The 15,417-nt window shown below is 37.7% G+C and overlaps 1 protein-coding gene across 1 annotated transcript; it reads right to left on the bottom strand.

Annotated features, from left to right (window-relative positions):
• Positions 1-111: 111 nt before the first annotated feature.
• Positions 112-13,968, bottom strand: LOC121904098 (apoptosis-inducing factor 3). Its single transcript, XM_042421630.1, has 19 exons — positions 13,912-13,968; positions 9,653-9,830; positions 7,961-8,070; positions 7,748-7,857; positions 7,600-7,644; positions 7,412-7,508; positions 7,200-7,312; positions 6,333-6,419; positions 6,073-6,164; positions 5,805-5,935; positions 5,405-5,520; positions 5,050-5,121; positions 4,461-4,524; positions 3,673-3,749; positions 3,462-3,579; positions 3,262-3,360; positions 2,990-3,065; positions 2,721-2,825; positions 112-1,402 (listed from the first exon to the last, which is right to left on the bottom strand). Exons 1-19 carry the CDS (start codon positions 13,940-13,942, stop codon positions 1,360-1,362), a joined length of 1,764 nt encoding a protein of 587 aa, XP_042277564.1. The 5' UTR covers positions 13,943-13,968; the 3' UTR covers positions 112-1,359.
• Between the last annotated feature and the right edge of the window lie 1,449 nt (positions 13,969-15,417).

Below are 15,417 nucleotides of genomic sequence, written 5' to 3'. Positions count from 1 at the left end.
CTTTTACTCTACCGGCTATTTTCTGTGTTTCCTCATTAATAAAGTCAAAAATGTCCCCAGAATCAACAGGTGGAGTAACACAGATAATGAAACCTTCTATAAAGCAGTGAGTAGATATTGTTGGAAGACTTTTATTTCAAAGTTTTAGTTATAAAAATGCCACTCCCGCCTTCTCTGTAGGAAGAACAATGCTTTTTTTTAACATATGTGTGTCAGGGCTCAAGTATTTTGGGGATTTTCAGCACACCAGGATGTAATCAAGCATCTGCTTTACCCCAAAGCACATCACAAGCATTTCTGAATGAAAGTGAAATTACAATAACTGGGTAAAATATTAAAGTTACAAATCCATTTCTGCTTTCAAAAGGACCAGTAACCCCAGGCCACAAACCTCAGTTCCCTGAGTTAGTAACAAAGAATATTCCTATGGAGGTGACAGCTATCAAAAATTACCTCAAGCAACTACTGCATTAATCTTGTTGCAGGGATGCCATTTGTTAGAAAATACATATTTCTATTGTGCAAGCACTAGTGTGTAATCAAAGTATGATTAGAATTTTATTTGTGCAATCTACTAGCAAGGCGACCAATAAGAAGAGGTATGTTTTAATCCTAAAAAACTGTAATTTATTACCAATTAAAGCTGCATGTGTGCGTGTTTGTGTGTGTTAGTCTGTTAAAGCTGCATTCAGGGTTCAGCTGCAAGTGATTATGCAGTTTCTTGTTGCAGATTTAAGCTTTGTTTGCAGATGCTTCTAGATTAAAAACTATTTTAGGGGCTTAATTTTTCCTTTTACAGCAAGTTATACCATGCAGATCTAAGGTCTGTATGCAAGCATACAACCAAATCTGTTATTTAAAACTTAGAAAAATTCAGTTCAAATTGTATGTTCTTATCTTGTTACAGTGCATTCAGGATTATAGCTATATACAATGTTATTTGTACAAAAAAAATGTCAATGCCCATCCCTGGCTTCTTATAAACAAAGTGTACAGGTAGATACATCTTGCAGCAGCACAAAGGCTGAATCCAATATTGCTTTGTTGTGAAACATGACAACTGTGGTCAGAAATGACCTGCCAACACAGTGATTCAGTGTATTCAGACTGCACATGGCTCCGTTCGTCACATCAGAGTGTCTCTCAGGAACAACAGCAAGTTTCAGTGTCGTCCTCGGGGGAAGTGTGTCTGAAACAGACGCAGTCCGTAAAGTGTGTCCTCAGTGTGTGTGTGTGTGTGTGTGTGTGTGTGAGTGTCCAGACCGGGGTTAGCTGCTCAGTGTCTCAGCACCATAAAGTGTCCATATTGAGGTGTCCAGTGCACTTTAGGTCTGTCCTCGGGAACCTCCAGATGTGAAGTCATTGAGAGCCTTTGTCAATCAACCAGGAAATGTCTCCAGTCCTGTGACAAAAACCAGCATTTAGACACACACAGATACATGTTTATCAAGGTATGAAGTTCTCCCCACAAGTGGTCAATGTGAGTGAAATGGTAAACAGAAAAAGCCCATATTTGTCCGTACTTGCCAAGCCGTGCTAACATCCTTCAATATTTGTGTGTGCATTGTTAGAAATAAAAGACATGAGAGACATGAAGAACAATGCAGTCAAATTAGACAGAAGAGACAAATCAACAACAAATGCAAATTCGGCGACATTAAAATGTTGTGACACTTCTTTTGTTTACAGGTCCCATAGTTCCCTAATAATATGATAATGTTATAATAAAGGAACTGATGTGAACTCTAATGTTCTCTGAGGGGACTGTGTGATTTGGTACTCATTACAGGTGAAACTGATTCATTACAATCAATTCCTTGCACAAAACAGACTTCAGACAGTCTTTGTGCAAAAATCTAAAACGTGTCTACAGGCAAGAAATTCAACAAATATTTAGAGTGTAACATTTAAGTATTTATTTATGTAGAAATACCTCCTCTTCACTCTCCATGACAACTGAGCAAGCTCAAACCGCTGATGAAGGCCAAATGACTCAGCTAAAAGTTGCTGACCAAATCTATTAAGTGGACCTCAAGAATGAACCTTCCATCTCAACATGTCTTCATAAGTTTAAAACACATTAATAACACATTTAACCCTGCCTGTGAATAATGTGCAAAAACAAATGATAACGCATGAATGTTTCATGATGCACAAGATTTGTTCATGTGAGTAATCAAATACGATTATTTATGAAATACTGCATATATATCAAATATATTATTTAGCGTTACATATGCTTCATAAGTTCAAATGGTTGACAAATACATTAATAAACACTTAAAATTGTCCTTATATCTGCATACAACTACATTATAGTGTGTTAAAAGTGTTTATATATGCTTAAACATGCTAAAGAACTATAATTTCCTTGTTCTTTATTAAAAACACAGATAAATTAGTGGGTACTTACTATACTGTCTCAGAGCGTTATTTATTTGTCTGCTATTTTCCCTATAATTAGTACTAATTAGTAATAAACATCCACACAAATTATCTATAAATAAAGTGTGACTGTATTAATTAAACATGGTGTTATTCCTCTTTAGTACTCTGAAGAGAAGCAACAATAAGTCAACTAGTTGGCTTCTATAATACTTTCCATGTGACATGGAACATTTGTCACGTTTTACTTCACAGTAAAGAAAACCCCGAGAAACCTAAAGAACATAACGTCTATTGTAACCGTGACCAGATTTAAGTCTTGGAAGGAGACTTACTCCACATCTCGTTTCTTAATCGTCTTTCCAGACCCTAAGACCTCTGCCACTCGGGACACAATAGGATCATAGTTCATGCTGGCAACAGCAACCACCTCCTCACTCCTATAGATGGACCAGAGAAACATGAAAAACTATCATTAACATGCACGATAAAAGATTCAAATGAGTTCACAAATACAGTCAGAAAATAACATATGTGGACTAAATATGGATATACTTTACAAATTCCAGTTTATTTCAGATTTGTTGTGAAAAGTGACCTTTACCTGGTATAAAACGCCACAAATCTGAGCTCATCCAGATCTCCTTGTATAATGACATCATCAAATCCATCACCGTAACCTTCACAAAAAATAAATTATATACATACATGCATTTATCAACAGCAAAAAGAAAAGCATCCAATTCAGGTATAATTCTTGGTCTTAGAGCTTTAACTTTAATTTTACAACTAGGTGGCAGTGTAGTAACTACTGTCAGAACACCATTCAGCCTCTTTTCAACCTCTGATCAGCCACTCCTTAAACTGCAAACTTACCTGCATAGCGTATGGTCTTCCCAAACATGGCTGACCAGAAGTAAGGCACAGTTTTAATCTCAGTGGCTCTGCCCATCATGCTGAGAGCTGCCACTCTTCCTGTCAGTAAGGTTAAAAAAACAAACATCATGTAAATCATCATCACGGCAACTTACAACAGCCTGAGATGTGCAGTCAGGAACCAGCTTTAACACACTCACCGTGCACATGAGCCATTTGCCAGTGAGGGATGTTCACCTTCTTATTGTTGCGCGGCGGGAAAGGAAACGTCACCATGTCTCCTCCAGCGAAGACACCATCAACATTTGTCTGCATCGTCTGGGAGGAAGTTTAAAGCAACACATCAACAAAATGATACAAAATACATGTTCACTTGGCAGCTTATGGCATGCATAAAACTTTGCAGAATACCTTGTTGACAGTGATGAAGCCTTTGGAGTCCATGTGGATGCCGCTTTGTTTTAGGAAGCCTGTTGCAGGAACAGATCCTGCAGGAGTAGAGACACATAAGAGTCTACAGCCATGCACAGCAGCGCTTTGTGCTAAATGCTAATGTCAGCATGCTCAGAATGATAATGCTACTGTAACATGATGATGTAATGTAGGTGTAATATTTGCTATATTCATAGCATGCTACTTTTTGCTAATTAGCACTACACACAAAGTACAGCTGAGGCTGATGGGAATGTCAATAATTTCGCAGATATTTGGTCATAAAGCAAATTGTTAAAACAATTGACCCGATGGTGGCACTAGATGACAAGTCAGGGGATCACAGAAGTTTGGGGACATGATTGAACCTAAATTTCACGACAATCCATCCATTAATTGTCCAGACATTACACTGAAAACCTCAGGTGTCAACCTCATTCATTGTCTGGCATCATGTGAATGAGATTTTGTGACAATTCATCTGGTAGATGTTGAAATATTTCACAGTATAGGTAAAAACTTTGACCTGCTGGTGGCTCTACAGGAAAAATCAGGAAAGCACCAATGTCAGTAGGATTCATCCTCTGGGTACCATGAACGTCTGTACAAGATTTCATGATAATCCATCTGAAGGTTGTTGAGATATTTCAGTCATCCCTACAGCTACGCTGCTAACAGTTCGTTGAACATCCGACAACAACCACAAGTCATCAGATAGGAGCTGAACAGTTGAAAGAAGGTACATTTTACATCATCTTTGACATCACCTGCTCCAATGACACACACGTCAGCTCGCAGGACTTTTCCACTCTTCAGTACCACCTCCTTCAGCTGCGTAACAGAAATAAACACGATGTTCAGTCCAAGCACTAGATGTTTATATTGATACAGTAACAGATTCAACGCTTCTGTTCAGACTTTGAGCTGATGAGCACAAAATTAGCCTTTCAGGCCCTGAAAACATTTTTTTCTATTAGCTCAAGCAATGAGCGATGGAGTTCAACATAAACACAATTTTCTGTTAAATTTAGAACAGTTTTGGTTGCATGACAGTTTTCTCTCTTCAAAATGTAATGACAGTTGTGGGATTGTCTTGATTAGCTTAGAGGTTGAACGTTTAACTGTTAAAATAAATATAAATAATAACTTTGGGATGTTTATTTTTGAACTTTTACTGTGAAGTTTTCTGGGGCTTTAAAGTTGCCACGCACGTCAAAACCAGGTGTTTTTAGCCCTTATATTGGTTAATATTCTTGTATTTCTTATCTGATTCATCTTCATCATAGATTAAATAAGATTTCAGGATAGTGATCTGCTGAGCATCATGTCATGCTGTTTCTCTCACTTTCTGAATACCTGTCCATGATGGCCTATCATCTCTGACACCTCATTCAGCATGTAGAACTTCACCCTGTTTGCTTCAAACAGCTGCAAAGACAAAACACAGTCACAGTAACCGCATAGAAACAGCAGCAGACATCAGCACATAATACTGCTGCATTTTCACATGTCTGCATAATCAATCACTTGTAATTAGGAAATCTACTCTCCCCTTTGGGGTTTACTGATGTATTGACCAGAAAAAAACATGATTTGCATTTTAACTAGTAGGATTTTTTTTCCTCTCAAGGAGAGCTGATAATACATTGATACGTCTTCTGAAGATGCTTCATGCTCTGAAAAGCTTGATTTCCCAGGAGTGACTCCTTACCTTCATTATGGCTTTCCCTACTTTCTCCCCGAGAGCTTTTTTAAAAGGGAGTGACTCAATCCCAATGACGGAGACTGAGTGGGCCTTGTCAGTCAGAGCTGCAGCCACCTCCATACCTGCAAACACAACAAATACACTACATGCAGTTAAAATGTACGGTAGTAAAGGATAAGTTCACTATTTTTCAAGTCTGTCTTTAAACAATAGTCAAGTGCCCATATGAACATTAAAACAAAAAGAGGGGATTTGATCTTCTAATGGTCAGTAGGAATAGGAGGAACGATTGGAGCAAGAAAAACATGTTTCAATGTTCATTTGGGAACCTGACTGTTTTAAGACAGACTGAATCTTTAACGCTTATTCTTACATCAAAATATTCTTGTAAATGTGTTTTTCTCACCAACAAAAGATGTTCCCACAATCACAGCGTTCTTGTTGTTGGCCAGCCTCGCTATGCTGTTAGCATCCTCGGGCGTCCTGAGGTGAAACACGTTCCTGACGTCTGTGCCTTTGTAGTTCATAGGTTTGGGTCTGTCCAGCAGGAAATGGAAGCAATCAGATGTCAGCTTACTAATGACACTCACAATGAGAAGAAAAAATAATATATAAATATATATAATATATATAAAAATATATATATATATATAATTTTTGAAGTTTTTCCTCACTTGCTTCCTGTAGCAATAAAGAGTTTACTGTACTCCATCCTCAAGCCGTCTTCAAAGGTCACAGATCGTGTTTTGACATCTATTGCCACAGCCTGAAGTAAATATTGAGTCACACAGTCATTTAAAGTTGGGCAATTTCCAAAAATAAAAAGTACAAGATAATCTATATTTAATTAAATAATTTAATATATATATTAATAATAAATCTATCATTAACCATCAAAGTCTTCACTTCAGATTCTGAGGTCACCACCTCTCACCTCTTTCTCTGTGAACAATTCAATGTCGTGGTCCTGCAGGAAGTCCATGGAGCGTAATCTCAGTTGCTCTGCTGTGCTGTCTAGGGACTGAGGGGTAGCAGATTAGTGCTGAGTCCATCAACAAAAAATATATAAACTAAATTAAAATCAAAATCCCTGAATCCAAAAACAATCTGCCGACAATTTCAGGGTCAAACAAAAACAGTCTGAGAATGTTACAGTCTGAACATTACAACTGAAAAAGGGCTGCAACTAAAGATTATTTACATTATTGATTAATGTTTTAGTTTATAAAATGTCAGAAGAAAGTGAAAAATGCCGTCATACATTCCCAAAACCTAAGATAACACATTCAAAAGTGTTTGATTCAGCTATAAGTCCAAATGCCCCAAAATATTTATTATATTCATGTCTGACAAACATTTTTGTTCTGACAAACTAAGAATTTTTGCTTTAAAAATGATTGAAATGATTATTTGATTATCTAAATAGATGCCAACTAATTGATTAATCAATTAATTGTTTCAGCTCTAAACTGAAATGACTGTTAACCCTGAAATCTGTAACTATGATGATGCATCTGGAAAACTGAGTGCAACCATTTAAAATCATCCATGATCGTGATGGAGACTGAATAAATAAAGCTCTCCATGGCAGAGAGCTGCATCCTCTTTGATTCAGTTGTGAACGTTTACTCCTGCACACATCGCTTTCCTCAAAGCTTTGCTGCTGTGAAGTGTAGCTGCTCCCCAAAGAGCTCCTGTTTTAGCACCACTGACCAAAGCGGCACCTGTGCAGTCTGTTATGTAACTTTGTTGGCAGATTCAGTTCTGTCTCAGTTTATGTGGTCAGGGTCTGTGTACAAACCTTACTCAGTTTAGGCCTGTCATATGGAGGATGTCTGTCCATGGTGCACATGACGATGCGATCGGTGAAGCCCTCTTGCCTCAGTGTCTCTGCACACACCAGAGCTGCTGGACCTGCGGACAAATCCACCACAAAAGAGGAACATAACTGTGAAAATGAGAAAGTGAGAGGAAGATCCTGCATGATGAAATGAAGGACAATAACGCGCTGACCTGAGCCGATGATGAGAACATGGCTGAAGCCCGTGCTGGAGTTAATGACTGCTGAACATCGGGCCATGGGCTTTGACCTTTTCTGCGACTGAAGAGCCTGGAAATGTTTAAAAGATCAATCAATCAGGCGGTCAGTTTATTCCCCTGCATAAATTCTCCACATTCTTGCAGGTTTCTTTTCTTGTTACCTGCTTGTTTGCACGAATGATGACCTTGTCCTTTTCAACTCTGACCTGGAGCAAACAGACATGAGCGATGTGTACACTTTTTGACGGTGCTTAGAGACATGATAAGGCAGGAAATGTGTTAACAGACAGCACCAGCGGGGAAGGTCACCTGGAAGGTAGGCAGGCTGTCCAACCCGGGGAAGTCCTCGATGTCTCCTGTTGCAATGTTGAAACATGCACCGTGCCAGGGACAGCGCACGTGTCCTTTTGACAGCACACCTGTAACGACAGACATGTCCTTTTCAGCTCAGATGAAAGTCAAATGTATCATACTATCTATTATTAATAATGTTAGAATTGTAACTGTAGATAAATGATTCACCTTTGACCAGGGGTGCTCCGTAGTGAGGACACTTGTGGCCCATGGCTGAGAACTCCCCATGTTCTTTGATCAACAAAGCTCTGCCACTTCCCAAGTCCACCTCTCGCATCCTGTAACAAAAAAAACAAAAAGAGTGTGTTCATAATGGTTCAAAATATAAGGAAACAGATTTGACTTCAGCTACTTGGATGAAAACTGTCAGGGATGATGTCAGTTTATAGCAGATTTATTTGTATTGGCGTATACTTTATGTCATAGCATAGAAATGCCAAAGAAATATTTGAGTTAATTTAGAAACAGTGTCTGCATTACATAGTTTGTCCATCAGGGGGCACTGACATGTTTATTTTTTATGAGTGAATGTCCTGCTCCTACACGTCTTGGTCACAAAGCTGTAAAAAAATCATTTAAAGGTCCAGTGAGTGAGATTTAGTGGTATCTAGTGGTGAGGTTACAGATTGGCACCAAATGAATAGCCCTCCCCTTTCAAACGTGTAGGAGAACTTCCGATGGCTGCAAAACTTGCAAAAAATGCGAAAGGCCCTCTCTAGAGCCAGTATTTGGTTTGTCCGTTCTAGGCTATTGTAGAAACTTGGAGGTGCAACATAGCAGACTCCATAGAAGAGGACTCACTTCCTATGTAGATACAAAGGGCTCATTCTAAAGTAATGAAACACAATGATTCAGGTGATTATACACTAATTAAAACATATCTATGAAGATTTTATTCCATTTCTGCCAAGTCCACGCCACTAGCTGCCACTAAATTCTACACACTGCACCTTTAAGGGAACCTTATAAAAAATATTTTTTATTCCTTGTGTTTATTTGTAAAAAAATGCATATCAATATATATCGGTTACCATCAGAACACATCAGGACTACGTTTACGTGCGTGAATCTAGCAGGTAAATCTGCCTACAGACTCTTGTATCAACAATGACCCAAATATATTAAATTAAAACACTAAAATAACAGTGGTGGATGCAACTATACTTATATATATTCTTGATATCTGCGATAACAATAGCAATCCCGTGCTGAAGCAGCATCTCTAGTGGCAATGTGGAAATTTTTAGTAAGATCCCTTTAATTTGCATGTTTCATTAAAGCAAGACTATGTAAACTTGAATTCATAAGTATTCATTAAACAAACCTTCAGGGGTTTGTTTTGCCACTGCAGCCTTATTGGTCTGGTATGACTGGTTGCTTGTGATTCCTAATGTTAGCAAAGCTTAAATGGATATTGTAGCTGACATCAGTTCACTAACTTTATGGCTATTATCATACATACAGTCTTTAGTATTTGGCCCATAATTGTAACTTTTGGCTGCTGCTCAGCAAAAGTTATAGTCTGGCTTTAAGATTTAATTTTACAGTTGAAGACTTTCAGATGCTCTAAAATACTGCAAACACATTTATCACCTCTGTACTGCAATTTCTTGTTACCAACCAGCCGACACATACGCTGATACAGATACATTTCTGATGAGATCATAAAGGAAAAATCAGTTTTACTATGTTTTTGTGTAACCATGTGAACTAATATCCTTCTGGATTCTTGAGCTCTGTTGGTTCCACTATGTTTTTCAGTGGGTCGTCTGTGAAATGATGACGGTTTGTATGATGTGTATCACAACAGCTTCTTGACCTCAGCACGTGTGTAGAAGTAAGAAAATAAATTTTACTAACTGTCCATTTTCCAGATCTTTGACATGACAGACGGAGGCCTCCACGTAGTCCCGTGGTTTGTGGTAGAGGGGCAGCGGTGTGGAGTCGTCATCAGAGCCGTGTCCCAGGGCCCCATTAGGTCTGCAGTCAGCAAAGGGACTCGCTTTGCCATTAGGTGACAGCCCGTCCACCTCTTTTTCTTTTTCCAGGAGAGAGAGTTCCACTTTAACTTCAACTGCACAACACAGACACGTCTCCTCAGAAGAAGTTTGAAAATATATCAACAAATACACGCAGCACAATCTCTAAGAGTCGTATTAGCAGTAGAATAAACCAGTAAATGAATTATTGATGCTACCAATCAGCAGCGAATTGCATCATTTCTATACTTGTCTTTGTTTTTTTTACTGTCCTTCTCCAATGCTTTGGAAGAATAATTTGAGAGAGACATCTACGACTTTGGGACAAATTGAGTTTGACAATTCCACAACTGGAACAAATGAAAGCAGGAAGCAGGTGAATGGAGAAGTTTGTGAAGGCAACCTTGACTTCTTTCTTTTCTTTTGTTTTCTTTTCCATTTTTCTAGTATTTTTTACCTGGTGATTTCAGGCAGTTAATAATATAAAAAATGGCAGATGTTCAAGTATTAAACATTCAACATAAATCCAGGTTTCCCATGTGCTATTAAACGCCCACATCTGTCTTCTGAATCAGTCATGCAGCATCAGTTTTACTGGTGATATAATCCACAATAATAGAGACAGAGTCACTAAATAAAAACTGTCGACACATTGCTGATTCACCTTTTCATCAAAATGGACTTAGTAAGGTGGAAAACATGACTTTGACAGAGTAACAATGCCTTTAAATTCCATATAACATTCCCCCAAATGATCAAATTTCCATAAAGGAAACTGACATAGACACAAAACAACAATTAAGTACAGCTTAGGTTTGTGACCATTTTCAGTTTTGCTACTTTTCTAAATATATGCAGTTGAGAAAGCAGAACTGTAACAGAGTGCGGTTCATTCATCTGTCTTTTCTATCTCGTTTTCTTTGATGACATCTGATGCGCGGCTGTTTGGGTTTATATTTCAGAGCATTAAGAAATGGTTGTGTAACCCTTTTTCACTGCAGCAGGCTTTATCTGTTCGGCTGGAAAAATGTGCTGATCATCCGGTTCTTACACAGTAATCTGGCTGGAATTTTCTCCCGCTGTGCGAGTCTTAATTAAAATCGATGGAAAATCATAATAGTGAGTGCAATTGCCGGAGAAAAAGAAAGAGAAAGCTTTCCAGAGTTTAAGAGAATCTCTAGATGCTGCTGTAATAACTGTGGTTGAACGAGACATCACTGCACTGACGCTGAATTTGATCGGTGCTAAAAAAAAAAAAAACAGAACACATAACAAAATATTTCATCTGTATGTTGTCAGCCAGAGATTTAACACAAACACGTTATCAATTTACGAGTAAGTACAAGGTGTTTTGAGCCTTATGTATAATTTTACAGTATTTGTAACTTCTCTGTATTTCTTCAGATTTTATGCCAATGAAGACGGTAGTGTGTCATATTTACAGGGTCTGCTTCACGTTTACTGTACATTTACTTAAATGTATCACTATATATTCACCTTATATTCAGAATTCAGTCTTCAGAATGGGCTTCACTTATATTCTGTTAAAAGATTTCAATTATATGTTTTTCATATTAATGCTAAGACTGTGATTTTAAGACCTGTACGTGACTGCAGTTGTTGTCAGCTTTGGAGGAACTTTTGTTGCTGGACAGCTTCAGCTTCATCAGCTCCCTGATTTAATTACTAATTAATTAACCAGTTCAGTTCCAGCACTGAGCAGTGAATCATTCTCCACATATGCCTGTAGGTGTTAACATCTGGTACAGTGCATCAGACTCTCTGCTCTATCCATCTTTAGTGCTGTGATTTATTGTATATAGGGCTGCAGTTAACCATTATTTTTGTTATCAATTAATCTTTAAATTCTGTAAAATGTCATCACAATTTCCCCAAACTTACTTTAACATATTTGAAAATATTGTTTTATTTGACTAAAAGTCCAAAACCCCAAAATATTCAGTTTATTTTCATTTTTGTTCTGACAAACAAAGTACTTTTGCAGTAAAAACAAAAACGATAATTTGATTATCTAAATAAACTCAAATATGTAGTCATTTCAACCCTGACAAAGTACCACTGAATCATAAACCACTGAGCTGTTCTGCCATTTCCTTTCTTGCCCAAATATAACTTTACTGTTGCCAAGTTAACAATCACAAGTCACACAAAATGTAGAACATTTTTCAGATAAGACTGAGCCTTCAGTCTCTGCAGTCTCTGCCTGTGGGGGATATTGGACTGCTTTATGCTTTATTCACCACATCTTTCAGCAAAGTAAAATCACAGCACACTGTAACTCAGCAATCTAAAATAAGACTTGAAATATCCATATTTATTTGAAGGATTAATTCTATATTAAATCGTTTGAATATTTACACCTTTTTTTAACCACATTTATGATTACAGGCATATTTTCAAAAGAACATTACGTACATGAGTCTCTTTACATACATGTACGTTGATGTGTCTGTAAAGAGACTCATGTTCTGTTTGTGAGATCTAACCCTCACTTTATGGCAGAGATGTTTTAGAATCCAATAAAAACATTTTATAGCATTAAAAAATATAGTTTTTCAATATTTTTTTACAGATTTTTTTGTTATTATAATGTTGGAGAACTGATTTTTAGCAAATTTTTAAAGCAAGGAATGTGATTTATTAGTAGCGTTCTTAAATAATGTTTGGCTTATACTCTCATACATGGTTGTCCATGCTCTTCTGATAGCAGTTCCTCCAGAAATATGCATAAATAGGACAAAACACTATTATACATTTTATGGTGAAGAAGTATGAAAACAACTGTTCTGCTCCTGATAACATTAAGCACAGCTACTAGTCAAGTCACGCTAGAAATGATGACATAACGACTTGGAAAAGAGAGATAATGTGAAGATGAACTAAACAAGTTTTCACTGTTGTCAAAAGTCTCCTTGGTGGCTTTTTAAGCACCATACTTATGTAAATATGTAAAATATGAATACAATCTAAACAACTGTTTTAAGTTTTTGACATTCTTAAAAACTTTCCAACATGGTAAAAGACGATTTGAATAGATATTTTAGTTAAGTTTGTTTTGTCATCAATTATTAGTAATTGGAGGTCCAACTAATTAGTCCTGACAGTCAGAGGCAGCTGTTTTGTCTTATATATACAAACAACTGGTACCTTTTCCTTCTCACTTTGCCTCCAACACATGATGCATTCAGCAGATGATTTAATCTAAGAGCTTTTGCTTCTCCACGCAGACGAATGAGGAGAACATTGTGTGACTATCACCTATAAGACAGCAATGAACTAACCTCTCCATAAGGCCAGCAGTGCAAACACTGAAATGGATCAACACACAGTGTCAAATTTTCATATTCATGTCTCAGTATGTAATCCTCTTGACCAAGATGCCACAGAGAGCATTAAAATTCCTGCTCCACAAAACACTACACTGCAAACAGAGGAGGCTGGATAGCAGAGGACACGTATAACAGGATTTGGAGGCAGTAGGTGGCTTTGAAAAGGATTCAAACTGAACAAACTGTCCCAAAAATGTATTTTTCAAAATCTACTTGTTCATTTCCAATAACGGCAGTAAAGCAAACACTGGTCTCTCCACAGAGAACAGAACAATAAATAGCTTCATTGCTATTGTAAGAAAAATAAAAACTGGATGGATAGAGTGTACGACAAATATATATCAAATCCATGGACTTAACCTTTACTGCTGTATATTTTTCACTCAGACTGCAACATTAAAAACAGAAATAAAAGATCTGGAAGAGAAGACACTTTCTTCTCCACACTGAGCGTTCTTCATATTTAACATTAATATTCATCAGATTTACTCTTTCATCTCTAAACACATAAACTGTCCAGATTCTGCTGGAAATGACAAAATAGCATCTATAGCATCTATGTAATGCAATTCAGTAAAACAAGAACCCAAACAAACCAACGTCTCTATGATTTAATCTCAACTACATAATGTTCCTGTTATTTTGTTCTCCGTCTATAGCTGAGGGTGCTCTGGAGAGTTTTGTCTTCAAAAAGTTGCTGTTTTTCTTTGTTGTTGTATATTTTCTTTCAGACTAAACTAAACTACTCAGGTTGAGAGAGTGAGATAGCACAGAAAAATTATTTGGTTACCTGGTTTGGGTTTGGAGAAGCATCCTCCCATGATGGGCCCAGGATTGAGGGACACTGAGGGAGAGGGAGGGAGGGGGGAGGAGAGGTGGTAGGGGGGTAGGGGAGGCGGGGGTGGGAGTGCAGTCAGATCCTCGGGCTGGGCTGCCTGGTCGGGAGGTAACAATAACACAGAACTGGGGGTACGAGAACCTGCAGGTCCAGGCCAGCCATCGCACACGTCAGCCCTTCCACATAATCTGCACGAGACAGAAGAAACGATAGCATCAGCAACACTTCAGCTACACACATGTGATAACAACATGAATGCTGCTGTCATTATATAAGAGATTGATAAAGAAATTCAATAGACTCCTGGTTTGTTTTGTTGCTCAGCAGCTTTTAAAGATGGTTTTGAAGACTTAACAGTCTCAGCAGAACATTTACAAGATTGTCAACAGTTCTTTTTTTATTGTTGTGGGTCTTCTAATCCATCATAGTCAGAGTGTGTTTGTGTTATTTATCAGTAAAAACTGTCTGATGTTGCACTGTAGTGACTGAATGAGTCAGGATTTAAGTGCTGGGGAGAGCAAGCCAAATTGTTTCCTGTGTGTGTGTCTATGTAACATATTAGTGCTTGTAGAAAGAGAAGCAATAGTGTTAATTGGGAACATTTCCACACACATTGTCACCTTTGTTCATGCATATTGCATGGGAAAGCGTTAAATATTAACAGCACTCCGATACCTATTAACTTTCTCGTCACACTGCGCCTTAAAGGGAAGCAAGGGGCCCCTTGAGTTTCAAAATCCCCCTTGTTTTGTTGCCACGTTGCCCTCACATTTCTGCCAGCTCTGGTATTTCACCCAAACGTACAGTTGTTAACTCACAGAGATTCACGTCGGCTGCTGTGAATCACAACAGGACAGCAGGTGTATCACTCAACGTGGTGCAATCCATCACCAAATTATCCTTTTGAGGTACAACCAAAAGGACTGCTTGATATTCTGAGCACATCTTAATGTCCTTGAACTTCAGAGAAAAAAAAGTGCACAGAGTTGAATGGAGCGCTGCTTAGCAAAGTTCCAGAGAACAAACGAGAAATGGAAAGATCTCCTCCGACTGCTCACAGCTCTGCAGCTGAGGTTGAGTTGTTGTATCTAAAACTATGAGTTTATTTGCAGTGGTGGAAAGTAACTTACTCAAGTGCTGTACTTAAGTAAAAATGTGAAGTAATTATACTTGAGTATATCTCTTTCATGCTACTGTCATGCTTATATCACAGAGGAAAATATTGCATTTTTGGCCCCACTACATTTATTTGACAGATATAGCAGCTAGTTACTATTCAGATTCAAATTTTACATTAATAAACATGAGATTAGATTATAAAATACAATGATTTGTTAAAGATTCAGTCAGAGACTTTTTGGTTTGTGACCAAGACTGATTTCCCCTTTAACTTCTCAGATGGTTTTTCATTTAAAAAGCAGTTTGAGGCCTCAAAAAGTATCCAGTATTTCATAAAAG

The sequence above is a fragment of the Thunnus maccoyii genome, chromosome 9 (genome assembly GCF_910596095.1).
Source record: "Thunnus maccoyii chromosome 9, fThuMac1.1, whole genome shotgun sequence".
Taxonomy (NCBI): Eukaryota; Metazoa; Chordata; class Actinopteri; order Scombriformes; family Scombridae; genus Thunnus; species Thunnus maccoyii.
Note: the sequence above shows the minus strand (reverse complement) of the source record. Positions and strands in the feature narration are given on the sequence as shown.

Excerpts from the sequence above, each read along its gene's own strand:
- LOC121904098 (XM_042421630.1), bottom strand. The coding sequence starts at position 13,942 with ATGGGAGGATGCTTCTCCAAACCCAAACCAG. Across the intron at positions 5,936-6,072 it reads TTTATTGCTACAGGAAGCAA|ACCCAAACCTATGAACTACA; the intron begins GTGAGGAAAAAC and ends CCTGCTGGACAG. Across the intron at positions 5,122-5,404 it reads TAGGGAAAGCCATAATGAAG|CTGTTTGAAGCAAACAGGGT; the intron begins GTAAGGAGTCAC and ends TTGTCTTTGCAG.